General features: G+C 37.0%; 1 protein-coding gene across 13 annotated transcripts in view; it reads right to left on the bottom strand.

The window, feature by feature from the left end:
* SSBP2 (single stranded DNA binding protein 2) overlaps window positions 1–24,938 on the bottom strand; it is a 162,554-nt gene that overhangs the window by 9,268 nt on the left and 128,348 nt on the right. For 4 of the 13 annotated variants that reach the window (XM_063295469.1, XM_063295473.1, XM_063295470.1 and 1 more), the window contains 10 exons: window positions 24,334–24,393; window positions 23,388–23,454; window positions 22,171–22,241; window positions 18,733–18,800; window positions 15,326–15,374; window positions 13,827–13,862; window positions 11,003–11,057; window positions 9,338–9,408; window positions 8,986–9,064; window positions 6,214–6,242 (listed from right to left, as the gene is read on the bottom strand). In XM_063295469.1, coding sequence (XP_063151539.1) covers window positions 6,214–6,242; window positions 8,986–9,064; window positions 9,338–9,408; window positions 11,003–11,057; window positions 13,827–13,862; window positions 15,326–15,374; window positions 18,733–18,800; window positions 22,171–22,241; window positions 23,388–23,454; window positions 24,334–24,393 — 585 coding nt within the window. Of the gene's footprint in view, window positions 1–5,736; window positions 5,770–6,213; window positions 6,243–8,985; window positions 9,065–9,337; window positions 9,409–11,002; window positions 11,058–13,826; window positions 13,863–15,325; window positions 15,375–18,732; window positions 18,825–22,170; window positions 22,242–23,387; window positions 23,455–24,333; window positions 24,394–24,938 lie in introns of all 13 variants that reach the window. The other 9 variants (XM_063295463.1, XM_063295459.1, XM_063295468.1 and 6 more) reach the window with 3 other exon arrangements.

Below are 24,938 nucleotides of genomic sequence, written 5' to 3'. Positions count from 1 at the left end.
AGGGATTATCTTATATTTGTCAGCCTGTATAAATATAGAGTGGGGAAGGGATCTTCCTTTACATCTGTATGTATTTAAGTCCAGTTTTATGTCCATATTATAACCTTGGCAAAAATAACTGTCATTAGGGCTGATGATTTAGGGCCACACTACATAGCACAAGAAGTGCCAATACCTTTGAACTGTTCTGAAGCCAACCATATAACATTTTCACTCCTGTTAGCATGGAAATGCTGACAGACTTGCAGAGATTACTTGAAACCAACCCATTATCCCTTAACTGATCAGTAGAAGAATGCAAAAAATGTAGTTTACAGGTAGAGACCACAATTGGGACTGGAATTTTGGTTGCTAAGCAAAGCTGTCATTAAGCAAATCTGACCCAATTTATGACCTTTTTGCAGTGGTCGTTAAGCAAACCATGTGGTCTGAGCGAATTACACGGTTCCCCATTGATTTTGCTTGCCAAAAGCCGGCTGGGAAGGTAGAAAATGGTGATCACGCGATCATGGGATGCTGCAACAGTCATAAATGCGAACCAGTTGCCAAGTACCCAAATTGTGATCATGTGACCGCAGGGATGCTGCAAAGGTCATGTGAGGACTGGTCGGAAGTTGGTTTTTCCAGCACCATCGTAAGTCTGAACTGTCACTAAACAAATGGTTGTTAAGTGAGGACTACCTGTAGTCAATGCTCAGCAATCTGGGTAGTATAGCTCCCAAAGGAGCAAAGATTTGTTCTCCCAAGGAAATGTTTAAAAAAAGGTAGCCCCCTTCTTTCATTTTCCTGTGGTGGAAAATTGAGGAATGGTCTTTTTCAAAGTAAGAAAACTGGGAAACCCCCAATATCTCTAAGCATAGTTGTAGATGGCTGCAATGGAGGAAAAAAACAATATTCAGGTTAGGGGAATGGAGTTCTAAGGAAGGAACAAAAGGAAAGTATTAAGCCTCTCTTGCCCAGGAGCTGGATGGATGAAGTTCCCAATAATGAGAATAAAGACTGCTCTAGTATTGGAAGAAACAAACCAACCCTCTAGCTTTGCTCCAATTTCAATTAAATTTGTGAAAAGCCAGAAAAAAGCCAATTCATCTCTCTAAACAAGCTGATGTTACGTGATTGTGTTAGCTTCGAAGTCATTGTGTGAACATGACCTGAATCATACACCCCTTTACCTAAGAGACAGACATTCTGAATCTATTGGTGAAAGAAGAGATGAAATAGCTGTACATTATATCAAGCATATGTACAGTTTGGGAAAAAATTGCTTTCCACATATGAAATGAGTTCTGGAACAGTGGTAGTGTCAGCAATAGGTCGCTATGGACTAAGCCTGAAGCAAAATACCTAACTGCCAGAACTGAGGTATGGTGCAGATGTAACAAACCATTCCTTAACCATTTTTAAAAGATTGTGCCGAGGAACTCTCCATTTAATTTCCCATGATGGGCTTAGGGATATTCACAGGAAGACCCTGCTTCTGTTCAAAAACAGCTCCAGACTTTTTTATCCCAACCTGTTTCAACTGCGATGTAACCCAAAATCATAAAAAGAGTGATTGAACTTTTGGGAACTGGGAAACTTCAGGGCTTGTGGGCAATTTGCCTCCCTAGTGGAGAACTATCTTCTATCATCAGTCCATGTGGCTCCTAAGCTTCAGTTGTGGATCCTATAAGTAGAATGTGAGTTTTACTAAGCAGGAATTAAATTGATAAAATAATTGTTTCCTGATATACAAACTGTGAGAGGATGGAGTGGGAGAGGTGTTGTGATGTAAACTCTGCCCTTTATGTACTTGAAGGTAATGTCATGATGGAATACCAAAGGGTGGAGCTTGTATTATGGTGACACTTTTTGCCATTTTGGTGACATTATGATTAGGAATGGACCTATGGCTGTTTTCAATTTCTCTTTCTTCTCTTTTCTGTAGATGGTGTTGGAATAGGATGGGACACAGGATTTTACTTATTTACATTTTTAAGGCTGCCCAACTCTACAATGACTCTGGGCGCACATTTCTATTTTAAGTTAGACATACATTACATATTTTAACTGCTCTGTGTGAGTACCCACTGAAGACTCCAGCCAAGCACACTCACTGGTCAGGTGATGATTTAGCAGAATTATCCAGCAGGATTGTGCCTTGGATTTCATAATGAAACCATGGTCCATCCTCCCTGTGGCACATTACATGAATTGCCTCCTCTTTCTTCTTCCTTAACTTTGTTTTCTCAACTTCAATATGTATCTTCACAATTTCCTTTCAATCATTTTCAAAGAGGGAAAAGATGTAGTCTGCAATCCACCTACTTACAGGATGTTTATAACCTTCTGGGATCTCAGCCAATTCAGCTTCACCAAAAAGATATTTACAAGGCTTCCAAAAATAAGTACCAGGGTTCCAGTTAACAAAAAATAAAAATACAGGAATTTTAGGAATCGATTATCATAAAATTGTGATTCTTTGATAACAAACATCCTTTTCACAGTGCAATGCAACAATCACTCAGGAGTGACAGCAGCCTGGATAAATAGGGGGGCACACCCAAGGAATGAGGAGATGGGCAGTGCCTGCCAGGCCCTTGAATTGCCGATTGTTCAAAGCAGGAGGCTCATGGCTGCCATCTCTGGACCTCTGGACATAATGTTAGTTACTCTAGTGGGTTGGAAATGATGGCAATGTGCAAAGGTCCTTACAATGACTCCCAATTCTTGTTTTTAATAGTATCAATTTGTTTTTATTGTTTTTCTTCCCCACTTCAAACACCACTGCAGCATATAGCCATGGTCAGAAATGTTTGGAAAAATATAGTAAAAGGGGATTTTTGTTGCTCCAGGACTGGCAATAGTTTGGCTAAGAGCACTAATTGTGTTCTTAGAGGTTCAAAGTCAGCAGATGCAAAACAATTAGCAGGACCACTTCAAACTGATTTGGAGTGACTAGGGAATGGAAATAATACCATGTAGAAGTACTATTTGTTTAGCATGACACGAGACAGCAGAAATAAAGCCATAATGTGTTTTGAGCTTCCTCTTCTGCATAGCTAATGATTCATAAGCATTCACCTCTGAAATTAGATTACCATTATTTCCCATTATATATAAACAGGGAATTGTGGTTAACATATGACTTGTTTAAACAGTGGCTTCATAAACCAAAATTTGAGATTGTGGCTTTAATTAAATAGTAAGGCATATTAATAGAATTTGTTGTGTCAAACCAATTAGAAATAACTTACTGAATTTATTTCCTGTCTTTCTACTCAAGCAAGTATCCAAAGTAGCTTATATAAGCTGGTAAGTAAATGTTTTTGAATTCCTTCTGGATGCATGATTTAATGGATATGCAATAAGATCAGAAACCCTAACCAAGAATTGTCTTGTACTCTGAGTATTTCAGTGCATTGCATATACCTTAGAGTAGGTGGTATATGGGCAATAACAAGTTGGCTTGCAAGGAAGTCTCTAGATTGGACATCGTAGCTTATATAGAATGGCATAAGGGCACTTTGGATAAAACTGACCTGTGACTGCATGTGTGGAATACAGGCCAAAATGCATCCACAGTTGATTGATTGATTGATATTTAGGGAATATTGTATAAGGTACAGATGCAACTAAGGCTGGTAATTTGGTCTAAGCTTGCTAAAAAGTGTTATGTCAAATCCCTGAGTGAATCAAGATCAAGATGGCCAGTGGAATTTAGTATCTATGAGCCTATCAGGTGACAACAATGGCATATGGAAAAATGTGACTTGGAATACAATAGAAGTAAATTAAAAAAATGAAAATACGTATGTTGTATGTCTGTATAATTATGAGAAAGGGGGATACTTGCAGGGAAGTGAAGGTGAATGAAAGGACTAAAATGAATGCCGGAAGATATACACTGGTGTTGTCTACAATACAGGTGTGTGTGAAACAGGAATCTATAGGTTGATGGCAGTTACATATTATAATCCAACGAATAGTAAGAATGGAAAAAAGAGAGATGGGTTTGGGGTAAAATATGCAATGAATCTGATACCGGGGAAATACTTATTCTGAAAGGATGGGTGGAAACAAGGTCAGAGAGTACAGAAAAATGCAGAGACCCAAAAGAGAATGAGAACGGTGACTGCTTGGTGAAGAGTTGCTTTAAAAAGACGTTTCTTTCAAATACAAAGTTTAAACAAGTCTCTTCATATGTACACACGGGAAAGGAATGACTCTTAAATGTTAATTGATTGGATTGTTTATGATGAAGGACTGAGATATTAGTGAAGGATTCAAGGATGGTGAGGAGTTTTGAATGTGGAACGAACTATTAATAGCATTAACAACAGATTTTGGGAAAAATGGGACGAGAAGGAAAAAAAAAACATGATAGGAATTCAAGTGAAAGTGTAATGAATGCAGGAAGAAAAAACATGCACCTGTATGAAAACAGCATTAGAGAACAGATTAATCTCCCAAGAGAATGATGGAAAGAAGATGTAAAGAAAGAGAATATGGAAGCCAAAGTGAAAATAATTTTATTACAGCATGTCACAGAAATGTGTGGAATTATGCTAATGAAAAGAGGATGTGTGGATGAGAAAAATGCACATGAGAATGCTGCATGAAAGGAGGATGAGAGAAATGGAAAAAGAGAAAAAGGTTAAAGTACATAGTTAAAGAAAGCAAGGAGTGGTTTAAGATGAGTAGAGGCAGAGAAAATGTAGAATTATTTTCACAGGAGTAAAAATTGTTTTGTAAGTATGTAAAGAGGGCTAAATAAAATACATCCAGCCACCCAGAGTCACTTGTTGAGATGGGTGGCTATAGAAATCGAATAAATAAAAATAAATAAACACATCCAACAGAATGAACGGGATTAAAAATAAAAAGTAATGTCTAAGACAAAATTGTTTAAAAAGAACTTATACATGCTATGAGTATGCTGAAAAATGCTACAGCTGCAGGTATAGATGGTTTAACTGTAGAAATGTTAAAATATGGATATGGCTTCCTCATGGAGTGGCTGCATGACTTGTTGAACGTCACTTGTCATTATTATTTCCTTACACAAAAGAAAAGATAGCAGGAACTGATACAAAAACTACAAGGAAATTGTTTAAGTGTGCCTGGAGAAGCATGTGTCAGAATTTGAATTTAAAGAGGTGATAATGAACAAATCTGTTAAGAGCAATGTGGTTTTATTATAAGAAGAGTGGTTTACAGACCAGATTTTTGTTTTTCAGCAAGTCAATGAGAATGTATGAATGTGAAAAAGAAATTTCACTATATGTTTGTTGACTTAAAGCATATTATAAAGTAAATAGGCTTAAATTATGGAATGCTTTGCACAAATATTGACTGGAATTTGTTTGCTGAAAGTGATAAGAGCAATATATAAAGGAAGTAGGGCATGTGTGAGAATGGAATGCTTAGTGGATGGTTCAGCAGTGAGTAGGATATGAGATGATGTGTGTTATCCCCTTTTGGCTTAATTAATTATGGATAAATGTGCAAGGAATGCTTGTGGGGACACCAAAGATGTTTGGTTGGGTGCATGAATATATACTTTTGCATGCAGACATACGCTATAATTGACTGAGAACATGAATGATTTGTGATGATGGAGTTGTGTATGGATGTGCTGGAAGTAGGGATAGAAATGTCTAAGAGGTATAGTGAAGGATGTAAGTGTAAACTAATTTTAACAGTCGTCTTCTTATTATCTCATGCTTTTAATTTCTTTGGTTCACTGTTCCTTACTTCTTTTCTGCATTCTGCACATTGCTGTTTACCCTGAAAGGGAATAATGTGATGAATATGTATGTAGGAATGAAAGGTGCTTTGAAAAGGTCAACTGTGAACTTCAAGTAAGAACAAACTGTAGCTAGCGTCACCCATAGTTTAAGGGGGAAGTCAAAAGAAAATCGCCTGGAAAAATAGGAATATTTCATTTATATCTGTTTTTCGAAAGAAGGCTCATATCTACATTTCTGCTCTGTTGTTCTGAGACAAATTTAGCAATAAAACCCAGCCATTTTAATGAAAATCAGGTTTTAGTTTGTGAGCTACAGACAGAAACAATGTATATAATCAGATTTCTGTTGTTAGGAAAATTGGGAATATTTCTTATACAATGCCCTCAAAGTCAGCATAAACTACTTTCATTTTAAAACATATATTTAACAGTCCTTTTGTTTAGAGGAAAAGAAGTACATTAAAAATCAAATGTATACTTACTTTGGAGATACTGTCCATATCTCCTGAGCCTTAAATTAAAAAAGAACATCCAGTTTAATAAAACCAGTTTAAGATTATGCAATCAGTTAATATCTTAAAACGCTAAAAACCCTATGGAAGAGGATGGCTGATGGATAAAAGGATGGAGGTTAGCCTGCCTTGAGACAATAAGCTGTTCCAAAGGGAGAGGGCTCTGGCTGAGAAGGCAGTTTTCTGGGTTTCCAGTACCCTGAGCTCTCTAAGGGTGGGTACTTGCAGCATTCTCTCCTGGCCAGATTATCTATATTCTTTCCAAAGAAGGTGGTATATAAGGGCCCACATAAGGATCAGCTTCTTGAACTGAAGCCTACTGCAAACCAGGGCAGCTCTCATGAAATCGGCACTATTCTACTGAACAGGCAAGAGCAACAGGTAAGCATCTTTGTTCTGTGCCAACTGGAACTTCTGGGTAATGTTGAGGGCAGTCCCATGTTGAGTGAACTGCAGTAGTCTAACTGAAAGATAACAAAACTTTAAGTCTTCTGCTTCCTAGTCCACAGGTGCCCCTAGCATATATACCAGAATTGGCTGAAGGCGCTCTTGGCTACAGTTTCTACCTGATATCCCAGCAGGACCCATTAATCCAAGAGAACCCTCAAACTACAGACCAGCTCCTTCTGGTAGAGTGCAATCCTGTCAAGAGAAATAGATGGAACTTCCATGGAACTAGTGGGTTTCTGTACGAACAGTAACTCAGTCTGCTGGGATTCAATCTCAGCCTCTTTTGCCCCACCCAGTCCCTAACAGCCTCCAAGCACTTGGTCAGGATTTCCACAGCATCTCCTGTTTGGTCTGGGCTTGAGATATAAAGCTGAGTGTCATTAGCATATTAAATATACTGGATCCCAAACCAACAGATTACCTTTCCCAGTGGTTTCATCTTGATGTAAAATAAGATGGAAAAGAGGACTAAGTCCTGGGGCACCCCGAACTTCAGTAGCCAAGAGCTGAACCTCTTCTTCTAAAACACTAATTGGTATTGCCTGCCCTGGAGGAAGCAGAACCACCACCTATAGTGCCTTTAATACCCCACCCTCATAGAGTTACCGTGGCTGATGGCTGTTGAAACCAACAGGACAAGGAGAAATGCATCAACTCCCTCCCTTCTCAATATGTGGTCTTAGTTCCAAGCTCAGGCTTGAAACCCAGGTGAGGGGTTTCAGATAATCCATCTCATTTATGATCCCCTGTAATTGGAGCCCAACCACTTTCTCAGGAAAGCAGATTGGAGATCAGTTAACAGTTACCTTAGAAGCCTGGGTCCAGAGATGTCTTTCTGAGGAGGGGGTACAAGTCTGGTAGTATTGCCCTCTCTCCTAAAGATGTATTTACCACCTACTGGATCCATATTGTTGCGCTCTCTCTGGCCACTTTTCTCAGCCATGATGGGCAAGGTTCTAATTTACAGGTGGCTCAACTGATTCTACAGAGGAGGACCATCAGGTGTCACAGGCTCAAAAGACTCCAAGATAACCTTGCAAGGCATTACTTCCGTCATCTCATGAGATCCTGTTTAGCAAAACGCTCACAAAGACCCATAGGTCTTCTTAGGTACTTAATCTTCCATAAACTAAGGAGTCACTCTGGATTGGCATCATCAGAGAGGCTGCTTGGGACCACTTTATTGAGCATCTGTATGTTCCAGAGTTTGATCAGCCTCTTTACAAAATTGTCTGCTTGATCACTAGGAAATCTGCCAAGTGCCTGCCTGAAACCAGTTGGATCCATAAGACAGCTGGGCCATCCCAAAATAATGGATCTGTCCCTCCATTACATTGGCATGTTTTGTGATATAACACTGGTGAATGTGAAAGGTCTCCTGTGCAAGCACCAAGTCATGCAATGGCAAACCACCCCGCTATAGTCTGCCAAGAAAATGTTGCGAAAGTGGTGTCCCCCCAAAGAGATATAACATTACCAATTGTTTAATTACATGTTTTATGTATTTTATGTAATAAAGCAACTGGTTTCATATTTTAAGCCGGCCAACGTACAATGAGGTCAAAACAAGAACAAGACATTGAAAAACATATTAAAGATAGTAAAAATCATCAATAATCATCAATAACTATATAACAAGTACCATTCAATGAAACCATTTTTTAAAAAACTCACACATTGCATAAGCTGAATTTTTATTGGGTGAAATAGGCTTATCTGAAAGCATTTTATTTTTCTAAGATTATATAATTCACTCATAGTGCACGTTAACATCCGTGGGAAATTTAACTTTCTTTCATTCTGAATATTTACTGTAATTGTTTCTAAAATTCTTGAGTGACAATTTCACTTTTGTCCTTTTTTATTCTTAAAACTTACTTTTTGCCTTTTCACACACTAATTTCTCTATTTTCTAAATGAGTAAAAAGTCTCCTTCAAATTAAGGAGGTTTTTCAACCTGTTTGTATTCTAGATCTCGGCAATGTGAAGTCACTTACTTAACTTTAAAAAAGAGAGACATGAGCTTCCAAGCTGTTTTTAGCTTATCTCAGAACCTGGACATATTAAAGCAAAGCTTAACACATAAAGAGAATAAAATCTATAATTTAAGAATAAAAAAGATGTCCCTTTCATGTCCTCATTTTTTTTTCTATTTTAAGGATCTCATTTTAATATCTAAATTCTAACTGCAGACAAAACTTGAAAAAAATGATGGAAACATTTCAATATGATACTTTTTAATCTGGATACCTTACCTAGCACAGGTTTTAAAAAGGCTAATCATATTCTTACCTAATGATCCGTTCATATGATGTGAATCCATTCCACTTAATCCACCCATTGGACCATCAGACCCTGGTCCCATTGGAAACTGCAAAAAGGGCAAATGCATCATACTCCAAAATGTTAATAAATAATTTGCAACAAAGAGGAAAAAAATACGATAGACAAAATACAACTCAGAGGAAGTTAAGAAAAGGTCTATGATATATCTCTATGATAAATAAGAACTCAATGCAGCAGATTGACCGACTGACCGACAGACAAAGATAGAGTCAGGGATATTAGGATATATAATTATATAAAAAATGGATTTAGGGAGTCAGGCATAAGTTCAAATATACATATTTATCCTGTTATTTACATTAGGTCTGTTGGGTCCAGGAGGTACTGCATTCATTAAAGTGTACATGTTATCTCCAGAGTTGGTTGAATCTGAAAACAAAAATGCTGTTAGAAACCAAGCACTTTCAATGAAATCAATGAATATAATTAACTCATGTTTAACAAAAGGCATTCCAGTACTGCTTGCTAACTGGATTATAATTAACATTCCATAAATCATGTATAAAATACTTCACAATATCCACAGCCACCAGTAGTAGACATTTATTACAAATTAATAACTATAGATTAGAATTTAGATCACTCAGGGTGAAAGGTTATAGAGGTTTTCCTAATGGGTCACAACTAAGCATTTTTTAACAGTTTGGATTAGTCCTGGACAAAGAACAATGACATTGTGAGGTAAGATGTGAACTTTCAAAATGGGAAAACTGGAAAAAGAGAGAAAATGGCTATGAAGTATTCCATAACTATGGGAAAGTGTTGGATTAAAGGCAAAGAGGTCCTGGATTGTAGATAGTTTTGTCTGTGCGTTTTATTTATAAAATACGAAAAGGTGTCAAGGCAACAATGAGAATATAGGAAGAGGAATGTAAGTATTCAGTTTTTAAATTTTTGTTTGGTAAAGTTTCAGTGTATTAGCCTATATTTAAACTATTAAATATATACTTTAACTATTAAAAATAAATTAATCCGTATTTTATTTTGTGCAAAAAATAGAAACTCAGACGGGTACTGTATTTATCTGAAAAAAGGAAAAACTAGTTTTGCTTCCAAATAATGTAGCTTTAGTAAGAGAGTCCTTTTAGGTTTGATAAAACTAGGAAGAGAGCCAGTTTGGCGTAGTGATTAAGGTTAGAAACCGAGACACTATGAGTTCTAGTCCTGCCTTAGGCACAAAGCCAGCTGGGTGACCTTGGGCCAGTCACTCTTTCTCAGCCCTAGGAAGGAGGTAATGGCAAACCACTTCTGAAATCTTGCCAAGAAAACTTGTCCAGGCAGTCACCAGGAGTCAACATTGACAAAGGCACCAAAAAAAAAAAAAAAAAAGACTATGAAACCAGATTAGCTTTTGTAAGTATCTTTTCCTTTTCAGGGAATTATCTTAAACTCAGAGTCACCATTTTTTCAGATAAATACAGTAGCAAAATAGTGGTATTTTTGTTTTATATTCAGTATTATGTTTGAGAGAAATACTCTCAGAGTGAGGGAAATAATAATAAGGCATTCTGAAAAGTAGACAAAATAAAGGAAACTACACACTATTTGGTAGCTTTGCATTAAAGCCATTTTTAGGCAAGTATGACAATTCAACAAAAAGAATACTGTAGGTTAATTTGATATTATAATTGAATATATTCTTGCTGACTCTGTTAAAGGATTTTTAGGCAGTAAAATGTTGCTATTCCCTGTGATATTGGCAGCCATTACAATTTGTGTTTGTTACTGGGAAAATTAAGGAATTCTCTCCCAGACCGAGACTATGGGTGATACAACTTCGGCAGTTTCCTATAACCAATGTTGTGTGTTATATTCATGTAAAGTAAGGATATCTAAAATCTACCAAGTTCTGTAAGAATATACAGTGGTTGAGAATTCTGAAATAGCTATTGAAATGTTAAGCAAACATTAAACTATTGCTTTGTCAACATTCCCTTCTCATTCCCTCATTAAAGTTATCTACCTGCTGGACTAGGCATGATGGGTGTTCCAGGTGGCCCTCCACCTCCTGGTGGACCCTTAAAAAAAAAGGCAAATCAGTAACATGCACACACACACAAACACATAGTATAAGCAACATTATTAAAAGATTTGATTAAACAAAAACTTTTAAACTGCCTCCCCAATTTCATTTAATTATTTATTCTGATATGCTTATCATGTTGTTTTCCAAATGGTAACCTGTAGATACAATGTCACTTGCTTTTTCCAGCAAGAAAACCTAAATTGCCCTGCAAAATTAATTATTCAGTTAATATGTATTCTACCACCAGATCATCTCAAATTCATACTTCTTCCTTAATTCGATTCAAGTGGAATTGACCTGTCTAGTACTTTCTTCCTGGGAAAAGTTGTTCATTGTTCTTGTTCTCTGGAAGGTGAAGGAGGGTTGGGGCCCAGAAACAGTCTTTTCTGTGATGGCCTTGATCTTATAGAACAGTTTCCTCCCTGAGTCTAGGTTGGCGCCCACCTTAATAGTATTCTGGATACTGGATGAAACTTGAGTTTTTCTAGAGTCCTTTTGGAAGATGATAAGAGTTTGTCATTATTGGTTGATTGCTTTACTGTTCATGGTTTTATGAATTTTATGTGCTTATGCTGTTATATGTTTTTTATGTTTTTACAATGTTATCCCAGTAAGTCTGTTATAGATAGATAGGTTGCTAAATCACAATACCTTTAAGGAAGTGTGAAAAATGTTATCCCTGATACATGTTATCCCTGATACATCAGGAGCTTTCACAAATAAATCTTTTGCACCAAAACAAAGTTTCACAAATTATTCCAAAAGCAGACCAACTTCAAGAGGCCATCTGTTCTAATTCCCTGTACAGATTCTTTTCCAAAATCAGGTTAATTCCTCTTTAATAGATTATTCCCATTAATCAACCATAATTGTTCCATAAATTCAAATGAAACTTTAAATGTCCCATGATTCTGATAGAGCAATGGGCAAGTTGATTGTGAATGGCATTCAGGTTGGGAAAGACCAAAGTAAGGGATGCAGAATGGAACAGAGGAAAGAAAGAAGAGTACTGTGTGAGAGGAGCAGGAAGACAGGAATTGGTATGAGTGTAAGGATGAAGGAAATGGGAGAATGGACCAAGGACTGGGGTGTTGGGAGATAGAGGGATCCTGAAAAAAGTGATATACAAAATGGAGGAAAAATATCAAATGTCAAATATCTTTGAAGAGAGGTTGAAGAAACTACAGGTGTTTTGTTTGTTTTTATCCCGCCTTTAATATTTTTATAAATAACTCAAGGCAGGGAACATACCTAATACTCCTTCCTCCTCCTATTTTCCCCACAACAACAACCCTGTGAGGTGATTTGGGCTGAGAGAGCGACTGGCCCAAGGTCACCCATCTGGCTTTCAAGCCTAAGGCAGGACTAGAACTCACAGTCTCCTGGTTTCTAGCCCAGCACCTTAACCAAAAGACTGCAAAAGAGTATGAAAACATAGAGAGGAAGGTCAATATAAGGTACAATATGACAATGAGTCTCTCCTCTTGTTGAGTTACCCCACGAGATGCAGAGATATACAACAACCCTAAATAGAGCAACCTAAAACCCATAGCTCCTCTTACCAAGCACCATAATTCAGGATGGGGAGATACACAAAATATAATGGAGCCACCAAAGATATCTACACATACAAGTAGGTTCCCTGAGAACTGACCATCATTTCAAGAGTTCCTCCAGGGTACAAAGGTTGAGAAAGGCTGCTCTCATGCTTGCACAGAAGAAATTAATTGTATGAGGGCCTGACTAAAAATAAGACAAATCACTTAAGATTTGGTTAGGCTATTCTCTCACAGCATGTATGGAAGCTTAAATGAAGCTTCTATTCACACTCCCAGCCTCAGTCTATTGGCTATAGAGTGCCTGGCTGGATAAATAATTATGGGCCCTTTTCTCCCTTTAAAGTGAAGCTGAAGCATTCAGAATCAATGAAAATTGTACAACTGGCTTGGCTGAGGAGCTGGATGGATGAATGGAGAGAGGAATAAATAAAGCACATTCTGAGGGAAAAGACTTGAGGCTCCAACCCACAGGCTGCTGGTACTTTCTTTTCTCTCTAGTTAGCTCTGATCTTCCATAAAATCTAGCTAAATTCTTTCAAAAGAATTTTGTCAGCATCTCTCCTCACTACCCTGCTCCAAATTTGAACACATACCTTCCTGTTAACCTTTCACCTTGAAGCCTACTCTAATCTTCACTTTATACTGTCTTTTCTACCTTTTACATAATCATGAGGTTGAACTTATATTTTTGGACTCTTGTCTTTTCCTTGGTTCACCAAATTGCAAATTTAGCTTCTTGTAACAGAAACAAATATTAGAAAATTAGTGCCCCTTTCCCACAATCATAATTCTATCTTCAACATGGCAAGAAAAAGAAAAACCTATCTTATAAGGGAGTGTTTCTCAACCTCGGCAGCTTGAAGGTGTGTGGACTTCAACTCCCAGAATTCTGGGAGGTGAAGTCCACACATCTTCAAGTTGCCGAGGTTGAGAAACACTGCTATAGGGTATTCTTGGATGTGGTAGCCTAAGAAACCCACATGATTTTTTTTTTTGCCCTATGCAATATTTCTCCATCTAATTAACTGTTCTGCTAACAACAAGCAACAATCAATATACTAGAAATATATGGCAGACATAACTGATATTCTTGTGTTTTTTCCCTCAATAATTGATAATCTATCTTTTAAACTAAACAGAATGATGTATGCATGCGAATGAGCAACACACACACACACACACACACACACACACACACTTACTACATAATTCCCAGGCGAAGCAGAAGAGTATGGTATCTAAAAGACAGTAAGACAATAAAAATAGGCTATTCTTTTCAGTTCAGATGGAATAACAATGTTTTTATAAATATTTTTTATTATTTTAAAGTTAGTTTTTACAGAGAGGAAAATCACTGTATGACTTTTAATATACCCATTCTTTCTATTAAGTAATCGTATTAAGAAAGGGAATGCTACTATTGAAACAACATCAGTCATATGGAATTATAGGTAGTCCTCACTTTGTGTCTGTTCAGCGACTGTTTGAAATTACAATGGTGCTGAATGAAGGGACTTAGGACCTGTTCCTGAAGCACCCCTGTGGTCACATGAGCAAAATTCAGGCCCACTCAGGCCCACCCACATTTACGATCACCTTTTTTCTGCCTGCCTACCTGCTGCCCCTGCCCCCACCCCCTGCCCTCATGCACCATGCACCACTTCTGTACCGGCCTGGGCCTTCTTTTGCACCGCCTTTTTTCATGCTGGTACGGCCAGGGCTTTTATCATGCCTCACCCAGGGCCTCTGTTCGCATGCCAGCCAGGGCCTCCGTTCGTGTCCTGTCCAGAGCCTTCTATCCAGGTCCTTCTTTTGTGCCAGTGTAGTCTTTTGTGTGCCAATGAAAGAAGGACATGGGTGGGGCGCAAACAGAGACCCTGGCTGGCACGCAAATGGAGGCCCTGGGCGGGACACGAGAGAAGCTCTGGCTGCACCAGCACAAAAGAAGGCCCTGGCCAATACAGCAGTGGTGCAGTGGGCAGGACTGGGTGGTGGGGAGCTGGTGGGCAGCTGGCAGCAGCAGTTAGGCGGACAGCCAAAAGGGCAGAGATGGGGGGAGACAGGCAGGTGGGAATTCAAGAGGGGGCAGTCCCTTACCTTAGCGAGGCTTGGGGTGGAGAGGGGTCAAGCTGGGAAAGGCTTGGATTGGGTTGGGTCCTCACCTGATGACTGCTGGGATTTGGTTAACGATGGCAACAGGGACTGCTGGGATTGCTATTGCTATCATGTGACATCACACTTTACATCTGCATTGTTTAGCAATGGAAATTCCAGTCCCAATTACTGTCGTTAACCAAGGACTACCAGTAGAAAGAACACTTTTTAAAATTACTTTCACCCTAACTTTACATATAGAATTTCAAAGAAAAATAAAATTTAAAAAACTCAAAGTAGTTATGAATAAAACACAATAAACTTGATGTGACTGGGAAATTATTAATGTTTTAAGTTACACAATCAACAAATAGTTCAACTACCTTATTATCCAAAGCCCCCTGAAACAGAGTGATCTTTATCATCTGTTGGAGGGCCAAGTACAATCTCTGAAAAGACCCTTTGGGTTTATAAAAACACACACTCCTATTAACCAGACAGTTACTCTGTGGAGAAAATTATAAACTGGGCAACCCGTAACATGTTTTGATTAATTTACTTTCACTTCCTTTTAACAGGACAACACTTTATATGAATATTTACTCACAGAATTGGCATTTGTAGGGTTTGGCCAAGGCCTACCACCTCCTGGACCCCTAAAATATAAAGAAGAAATTTCAATTTAATATAAGCAATAAACGCTTTTGACATTAAGCTATTTAATAAGCATAAGCAAAGTTCATTTGGTTGTTAATAATATTCTTTAAAAGAAGTAATTACTGCAGAAAACAAAATAGTAAGTATAGTTGATATTGATTTATTCATTGCATCTGTAATTTAAAATAAGAACTTTATACATATAAGTAATGTAGTTGAAACCAAACAGATATGCCTAGAAACATTATGTCAAGATATTTTATATAATATTCTGACAAGATGAAGTAAATATAAATCTAAGGTATTTCTAAATAATCTTAATCACTCAGTATTTTAAGTAGTGTATCTATTTATAAATTAGCACTCTCTACCATATCTTTCTTGACCAATTCTGAGTTGTTGTATGTTCTTTATAAATCCAGTATATACACACTACGTATTATTTTAGTTACAATGTCCCTATCTAGTTTCTATTCTTATGATACCTTTAAATTACAGTGGTGCTTAAAATTTTGTGAACTCTTAAATTTTCAATATTTCTGTATAAATATGACCTAAAACATTATGTTTTCCACACAAGTCCTAAAACTAGGTAAAGAGAACCCAATTAAACAAATGAGTCAAAAATATTATACTTGTTCATTGACGTATTGTTTTAGATCCAAATATATTGCATAACTATCAACTCATCTCCAACCTCCCATTCCTGCTGAGAAAGTTGTGGGATGGTAGTTACAAAGGAACCTAGAAAAGGATTACCTGACCTTTTTCAGTAAGGATTCAGGCCTGAGCAATGAACAGAAATTACACTGGTTGTTCTTACTTATGACTAACAGCAGGACATGGATGGGGAGAGCATGGTTCTATTAGTCTTGCTGGATTTGCTGGAAGCCCGCAATATCATCAACCATAGCATCCTTCTGGACTACTAGAAGGATTAGGAATTGGGGACGCCATTTAACAGTGAATCCACTCCTTCCTGAGCAGATGGTTCTAGTTATACATGGGGGAAGAGGTTAAGCCCTATGACAGTCCAGCAGGGAGTGCCCACAGGGTTTGACCCTCTTTCCCACTTGACCATTTGGGGTACAATATCATCAGTACACTGTTGATACCCAGCCTTACATTTCTATCTCAAGCCAACCAGATGATCAACTTGAAGACTTGTCCTGGAGTCTTGAAGCTATAAGGGTCTGGATGGTAAGAAACAGGTTGAGACTTTACTCTAACAAGACTGAATGACTGCTGGTTTGGAGGCCATCTTTAGCTCTTAATAGGTCTGTACTCCCCAGAAACAGCTGGTAAGCAACGTTGGGGTTCTCCTGGATTCTCAGCTTCTACTGAAACAGCAGATGGAAGCTATAGCCAGGACTTTTTCCCCATTTCATCCAGATGTTCCTGGAATACGAGGCACAGGCATGGTCACTTGTGCCCTTGTCACCTCATGTTTGGACTATTGTAATGCACTCTAAATGGGACTGTCCTTGAAGATTATCACAAAACTTCAATTAGTGCAGAATTGCAGCTACCTGCATACTAAGTGAGATTAGATGATATAGCTACATAAAACCAATACTGCAGGGCTGAACTGCTGCCATTTGCTTTCAGGATGAATCTCAAGGTTCTGATTATCAATGTTGAAGTCCTACATGGTTCAGACCCTCATTACCTACAAGATTACTTACTCCAAATAATAATATATTGGCCACCAAATATGTGACTGCTGAGAGTCCTTGTTGACAGTCCCCACTCTTCATAAGGTAAGATGGGAGGGGACTTGGAGGTGAGCATCTCTGCAAGAATTCCCCTTCTGTGGAACACTGTCTTTGAGATTTACGATCTGTACTCTAACTCCTAACATTTAGCAAACTTCTGAAAACCTAGTTGTTCATAAGGCATTTGATATAGTAAAGTGAGTGGTCACACTGCTGCTAAATGATGATGTTATTAGTATAAATAATGAATTATTATGATACTGTTTTATTGACACTGAATGTGAAGATGTTTGATTTTTAATGATACTGTTGCAAAGATATTACTGTACACCCCTTAGAGTTAATATGACTGATGCAGTGTAAAAAATTCAAAATAATTTAACAAACAAAACAAAAAACATTAAAAAACATTTAAAAAGTCAATTACAGCTTTATATAACTATACACAAAAAAGCCTAACAAATATATTTGAAATCTAGCTTTCCCCCCCTCACTTTTGATGCCACTTAGGTTTTGCCTTCTTGCTGGATACATCCTACTATTGATAAAATCCTTTATTTAAAAAACAAAAACAAAATTTTGCTATCCCTTCTACTGCAGTTTTTGCACCTTAATGAAAATTAGTTTCCACTATATTGTTGAGAGAGCCAGTTTAGTGTAGTGGTTATGGAATCAGGCTAGAAACTGGGAGACTGTGAGTTCTAGTTCTGCCTTAGGCACAAAGCCAGCTGGGTGACCTTGGGCCAGTCACTTTCTGTCAGCCCTAGGAAGGAGGCAATGGCAAACAACCTCCAAAATCTTGCCAAGAAAACTGCAGTTGCCAGGAGTCAACACTGACTCAAAGGGACCAAAAAACAAAAAGTTGTGAAACCATGTAGTTGTAATACTTTCCACATTGCTCTACTTCATATAATTCAATGTCCATCAAAAATGAATATATTTTAAGAAAAGCTCTGAAAAGTCTTTCTTCAATTTTAATACTTGTCTAAATCTTAAACTTCGGCTGTATGACCATCTTTTATTTGTTAGTACTGTAGAAAGGAAGGATTAAATCTTCCTTGAGATATTAGTATGTTCTCAATTTACAGTTGGTTAAAAGCTCAAAGGGATTAAAAAAAGTGTATTTCAAAATACATATGGTGGAGTATCAGCCAGGTATTAATACAGTCTGACATTTTAAGCATATTTGAAGTCTTCTGCTGATGAAATAAAACCCTATGAATCAAAGCACAACAATTTGTTAACAAACAATTGACCAAACACTGAAAGGAGTTTGCCAGGTGAAAGGTGTATGCAAACATGTTTTATTTCAAAATGTTTTGAGCATGACATGTTGCAAAGCATCCTATATCTGAGTGAAAAATGAGCTGTTTCAAGCATTTATGGGAGCTTGTTGAGTTGACCAAATGCTTCAACAACAGCATTTCATGAAATGTTATGCTCAAAATGTTTTGCCCACCCCACCAGATAAACAGCAAATTCATTTTGCTATTCTGGTATTTTGTCATAATTGTTCACCAGTTAATTGAAGACATGTTTGTGTGCCTTTATTTTGTATGTTTGCATGAGCCTACATTACTACCATTAGTTTTAACTGAAGAAAACATCGCTATTTTGTGTTAGTGCAATTTATATTACTTACATGTTCATTCCTGGCATTCCAGGGCCACCTAAAGCATTCAGTGGGGGTCTCATTGCACCTCCATAGTTCTGCAATGATAACCAAGGGTCAGACTACCACAAAACAAAAAAACAAAACCAAAGAGGAGGGGGAAAAAAAAGGACAGCAGGTTAATGACTTCCCTACACATCTGCTAATTGGATCGGCCAGTGCCATTCATTTTTAGGATTTTAACTGCTCAGTTTATAACCGATTATTATTTCTATACTCCCTCTGATTTAAAAAACCTATTTAGCATTTTCTTCTGACCTTATTATCTTATCCATGAGAGTAAGCACATTTAATTGATTAATGAAGATTATAACATTTATAGTAGCTAGCACAATTGTCAGTGAAGGGCAGGTTTAGACATTTCATGAATGCTGACTCAATGTTCTAATATTTTAGGGGACTGAGTTTTAAAGCTGAGCTCTTAAGAGTAAACTGTTTTAATTAATAATAGATTAGCAATGGGTGTATGTACTCATACCATGTAAGAGGACTTCTATTTTTACTTAATAAACATTCTACAGCAATGAACTATTCAATAAATGGGGAAAACATACTTAAATGTTAAGCAGTCTGATGTTGTATTTATATATAAAGATGCATCTTCAAATTAACTCTTTCGTTATTGCTTCAGCAGCAAAAACTGGATTCTGTACTATTTATTTGAAAAACCATACTCTTCCACAGATCTGTACATAAATATAAGTTGGCCACTTTAAAACAAATGTATAATGTTCATACAGTAAATGATATATGAATTAAGTACATTAATATTAGTTTTGAGAACTGATCTACACTGACAGTTTAATTCCAGATCAATGATTACTGGGTTACCTGAGGGATCAATGATTACCGGGTTACCTGGGTTACCTGAGGGACTGTCTTCTCCTAGTTGTTTCTACTTGTCCAATACAGTCCAGTAGGTTGGGTGTGCTATGGGTCCCATCAGCCAAGGAATGTCGGCTGGCAGGGACTAGGAGATGTGCCTTCTCTGCCGTAGCGCCTGCCCTCTGGAATATTCTCCCTCCGGAGATTAGGATGGCCCTGACAATCTGGGCCTTTCGTAAGGCCTTGAAGACCTGGTTGTGGGCCCAGGCCTGGGGTCCTGAGTGGGTTAAGGGCCGTTTCCTGGTTATATTGACATCTATGATTATAATTTTTCTCAGCTGCTACATATATTTATTTTTGGATTGTGTTTGTACTTGGTTTTAATTGATTTTATGATTGTTTGCCACCCAGAGTCACTTTTCTGAGATGTGTGGCCATAGAAATTGAACAAACAAACAAAGCATAGGCAACTGTAAGAATGCTTGAAAATGGATAGTCCTATTTAGCAGCTGTAACCATAACATTTTAATAGTAAAATGAATATTAAAACAGATTTCTTCAATCAGTCTGTTCAAACCTATTTTGGAATATGTGTTCCAGGCACATTGGTATATCAGTAACTTGATAGTATGTTTTTCTGTAGCTGTCATATAGCACCAAAATCTTCCAGAAAAATCTAAACTATATATTCTAAAAGTTTCAACAGGACTTTGAAATTAATTCTTATTTAAAAATGTACTGGTAACTGGGTAACTGATTCTACCTAAATCAGGTTAACCTAGGACTGTGTATATGAGAGGGACAGGAATATTCCACTAGGCCCCCGAATCTTCTGTGCACTTTATCTTCCCTGTAAATTAATATTTAATGTTCAGTTATTTTTATACAGATTTTATTGTTGTTTATTGATGATGTACGCTTACTGTACTAAGTGGGCAGCAAAAAATGCCCACAAAGCAAAATCAAAAATATAAACAGTAAAAACAATAAAAAGTGGTCATTCTCCTGACAGAATAATATAGTTCAGTAGCAAAAGGCAACATACTATTTACTGATGATTATCTCAATCCATTAAAAGAGTTCTTATTTCATACTCTGTAAGAAAACAATTTTGCTGCTTCCACTATTACAAATTTTAGTCATCACAATTTTATTTCATTAAAAATATGAGGGAAAAGGTTATAAATCTAAGTTTTTACAGAATGCTGTAGCTATGATAAAACTTTCTTCTGATCTCTTTCTTTCCTAGATTCTGTTGGCTGGATTATGATCCCCTTCACAAATTAAGAGCAAGATGAAATGGGAAAAACCTTTTTAAAAATGGAAATCTGAGAAAGATTCTTGCCAGAATTACTTAAAACAAGTATAGAGGCCTTGAAGAAGGTATTCAACAGCTGTTAGGTAAACACCTGCTTAGCCTGGAAAGAGGAAATGAAGAAGAAACAATAGAGTTCCAGTAGTCTTTGTGGCATCTGTTTCCTGACCTGGCTTACCTCAAAGGGATGATAATAAGAAAAGTAGTAAATAGAAAAACCTACAATCAGAAGTAATTCAAATGTTTTTCCATTTGACCTCTTTCATGTTTTCTCTCTTTCTAGAAAGTATTTTGCATTTCTCAGAGGAATATTTGTGATGCAATATTGCAGATGTGATGTAATGTTAAGCAAAGAAATATTGAAAACTTGATGTTTTATTTAATGTTAGGCAAAGAACAACTTTAATTAAGGTGAAGTAAAATGATTTGTATATTTTAACCACATTTATTTCAACTAAATAAATGTGGTTAAAACATTTGAAAAATATTTTACAAAGGAGAACAAATGAATGCAATCAAGGGTAATAAGCTATTGGTAGAATTCTATTACAAGTGCATTGCCAAAATTTGCCCCCAGTATATTGTATTCAGAAACACACTGCTTCTATATGTTCTTATTAACTTATCAATCATAAATGTAATAGATAAATGGGATATTTATGTACAGAAGCTTTATTTATTTATAAATGTATAAGCTCTGGATGGCTTACAAGCATACACATATAACATATATAGCATATAACATTCTAAAAACATATAACATTCTAAAGCAATATTAAAACTAAATGTTCGAGCTTTAAACACTAAAACTCTAAAAAGTTCTGGCAGTTTTTAAGGGTCTCAGAATTTTAACAGCAATTTATTTTTGATTTTTAAATAAAGGAAGCTGTGAGCACATTCTCATCCTTGTTTAAAGCTTTCAGAGAAATTATGCATAATATTAAGGCTCCAGGCTAGAAACCAGGAGGAAGTGAGTTCTAGTCTCGCTTTAGACATGAAAGCCGGCTGGGTGACTTTGGGCCAGCCGCGCGCTCTCAGCCCATGATGTCAGGCTCAGGCGACAAGCTGGTTAGTCAGTTTCTGTTGCAACCAGATCAACATTCGGTTGATCTGAAAAGTGGACCCGGCACCCGTGGGAAAATGCTAGGACGGAAAAAACGCCCTTCAAGCAGCAAACTAGCTGTATCGTAAGAATACATCTCCTTGTTTCTCTTTCTCTCAAAGGAAATTATGACAAAAGTGATTATGTGAAAGACAAAGCAATATACCTGTGGACCTAGTGGAACCATTCCTCTGGGTGGAGTCATCCTCTGCATTGGTCCTCCCATATTTGGATGACCTGAAAGATACATGAAAAAAAAATTAGGAGTACAATTCTTTAATTGTTTCATAATTGTATAGTAAAAGTAAAGGTTTCCCTTGACGTAAAGTCCAGTCGAATCCGACTCTAGGGGGCGGTGCTCATCTCCGTTTCTAAGCCATGGAGCCGGCGTTGTCGTAGACACTTCCGGGTCATGTGGCCAGCATGACGACTCGGAACGCCGTTACCTTCCCGCCGAAGTGGTACCTATTGATCTATTCACATTTGCATGTTTTCGAACTGCTAGGTGAGCAGGAGCTGGGACGAGCAATGGGAGCTCACCCCGCCGCGCCGTTTTGAACCACCGACCTTCCGATCGACAGCTCAGCGGTTTAACCCGCAGCGCCACTGCGTCCCTTAAAATTGTATAATTTTAAATTATAAATACTTATTAATCAGAGTGCAAATTCCTCTTCCCTATGGTTAAAATATTTTGTTAAATGTTGTGGCAGATACAATCTCAAGTGAGTTTATCTTTCTTCCATTCAGAGTCAAAGAGAATGTCTCTTCTAAGTTGATGCCTGCCATGACTCTCATATGGATTGCTTAAAAACGTAGGATTTTTTTCAAAACTTAATTTTAATTAAGCTGCCAATTTTAGGACAACAGCATTTAAGGAAAGCATTTAACTCTGCAATCTCTTATTGATGATAGACAGACAGACAGCATTTGTTTTTGTTTGATTAAAGCACATTTAGGGATATAGTGGAGCTGCACAATATAAATTTCAGAGTTGTTCAGTATGATTTCTGTCAAATAAATACCATTTCATTCATTCATCTTGTATAAGAGCTAAATAATGTGTAGCAGCAGGATGTATTTTAAATTATTTTAATAAGAAAAGGGCCAATAAATCTCAGTAGGTGAAAATGATCTTTAGTTGTACGCCGCCTGGAGTCACATCTAGTGAGACGGCTGGCCATATAAATTTGTTAAACAAACAAACATAAATTACCTTTACAGAAATCATTGCTCCATTTTACATTTAGGTTATGAGAACAATGGTATGAATGTATTTCTTACAACAACATTATGGAATCATTTTTGCATACCATTCCAATGTATTAACAAATGGAACTTTGATAATGAACAGTTATTTAATTATCGATTGACAATATACTTTACCTTGCTGCCGTGTTGGATCCATCCCACTAGGCAATAATGGCTGACTTCCTGGGACACCTCCAAGTGCCTATTAAAAAGTTTTCACAGAAAATTTCTACTTAAATGCCATACTTAAACAACTTTATAAAATTTTGCAATCTATTTTCATACAGAAGACAAAAACTATAATTTCACCCTAAAAGAGTCAAGATGGGAATCAACTGAATTTGCTATCCAAATTCACCTTTTTTTTTTTTTACAACTAGTTCTGATTTATTTTATATATTTCAAGATTCTCCCATAAAATCAAATTTAAATACAATTACAGTTTGGATTACTTTGTCCACCTAATTATTAGATTTATTTTATTAACAGAAGTGCCAAAATCCTGCGCAACACTGCAAACATCCCATTTATTTTATGACATAGCATAAAGTCCCATGTAAACATAAAGGCACATACTGAAATTAAATCATGTTAAATTTTAACACAATGTTATAAATTTAAGGCAATAGCAGAGCCTTATATTAAGTATTTCTTGATAACCGCCCAGAGTCCCCCTCTCTTAGGGGAGATGGGCGGTAATAAAAGTCTGAAAAATAAACAGACAAACAAATAAATAATTACATAGCATTTTACATGTAAAAATGCCAGAAAACTCTTCCCCTCAAGCACTTTATGACCAGAAGGCAGAAAAAGCACCATTAGCAGGGCAGGGCAACCATAGCTCATTATCAACTGAATGTATGGCATTTTAAAGATAGTAACTTAGGTACAGAATTAGTTTCTTATCTGCCACAATGCCTATTGATGTGGTGTCCTTATATAATAAAGATTATGTTGAATATCTGCATCATAGTTGCAGTTTTTAAGATCTGTTGTTCTCAAAATTAAAGTGGGTAGAGTTTGGCTTTCCTAGCTAAATGTTTTCTTGCATCTTGCATTTCATTGATTTAATGATTGTTACCTGATTGGGTATCCTTAAAGGTGGCCTTGGGCCTCCTGGATATCGAGGAGACATGAAAGGCTACAAAACAGAAAAATTTGCAATAAAAACAGAGATGCAAATCTATTCAAAAGTAACAGCAGCACACTATGTGACCACACTTTATTTGTGATCAAGATACATTCTTTGCTAATAGTGATCTGGATCTGGAAACCTCTGAAGGCTTAGGCCCCAAAGATTTCTGTTCATTTTCTATAAACACTTTGGTATGTAACTGTCTGCAAAGCAGTGGAAAATTTCTGTCAAGTCAGGTCAGAAATTTTCCTAAGTCATTCCACGTAAACTAGCTATTATTATACAACTCTTTCCTTTCAAACTCAGGAATTTTGCTGAGGTTCTTCAGAGATTGGACAGTTCTAAGAGCCTGAAAACCAGCCTTCGGGAACATTCATTCTGGTTGAGCTATGATCAGTGCTCAGAAACTGGATTAAAGTCTTTCAATTTTCATAGCTCTTTCAACAAAAGGTTGCTTAGCTGTTAAACATGTACATTCTGTTATTAAAACTAAATTTACAGAAAAGTGAATTCTGCATCAATTGTAGAAACTGGAAATCCAATAATCATAT

This window comes from Candoia aspera, chromosome 2 (genome assembly GCF_035149785.1).
Source record: "Candoia aspera isolate rCanAsp1 chromosome 2, rCanAsp1.hap2, whole genome shotgun sequence".
NCBI classification, from domain to species: domain Eukaryota; kingdom Metazoa; phylum Chordata; class Lepidosauria; order Squamata; family Boidae; genus Candoia; species Candoia aspera.
The sequence above is the reverse complement of the archived record's forward strand: the minus strand, read 5'-3'. Positions and strand labels throughout refer to the sequence as shown.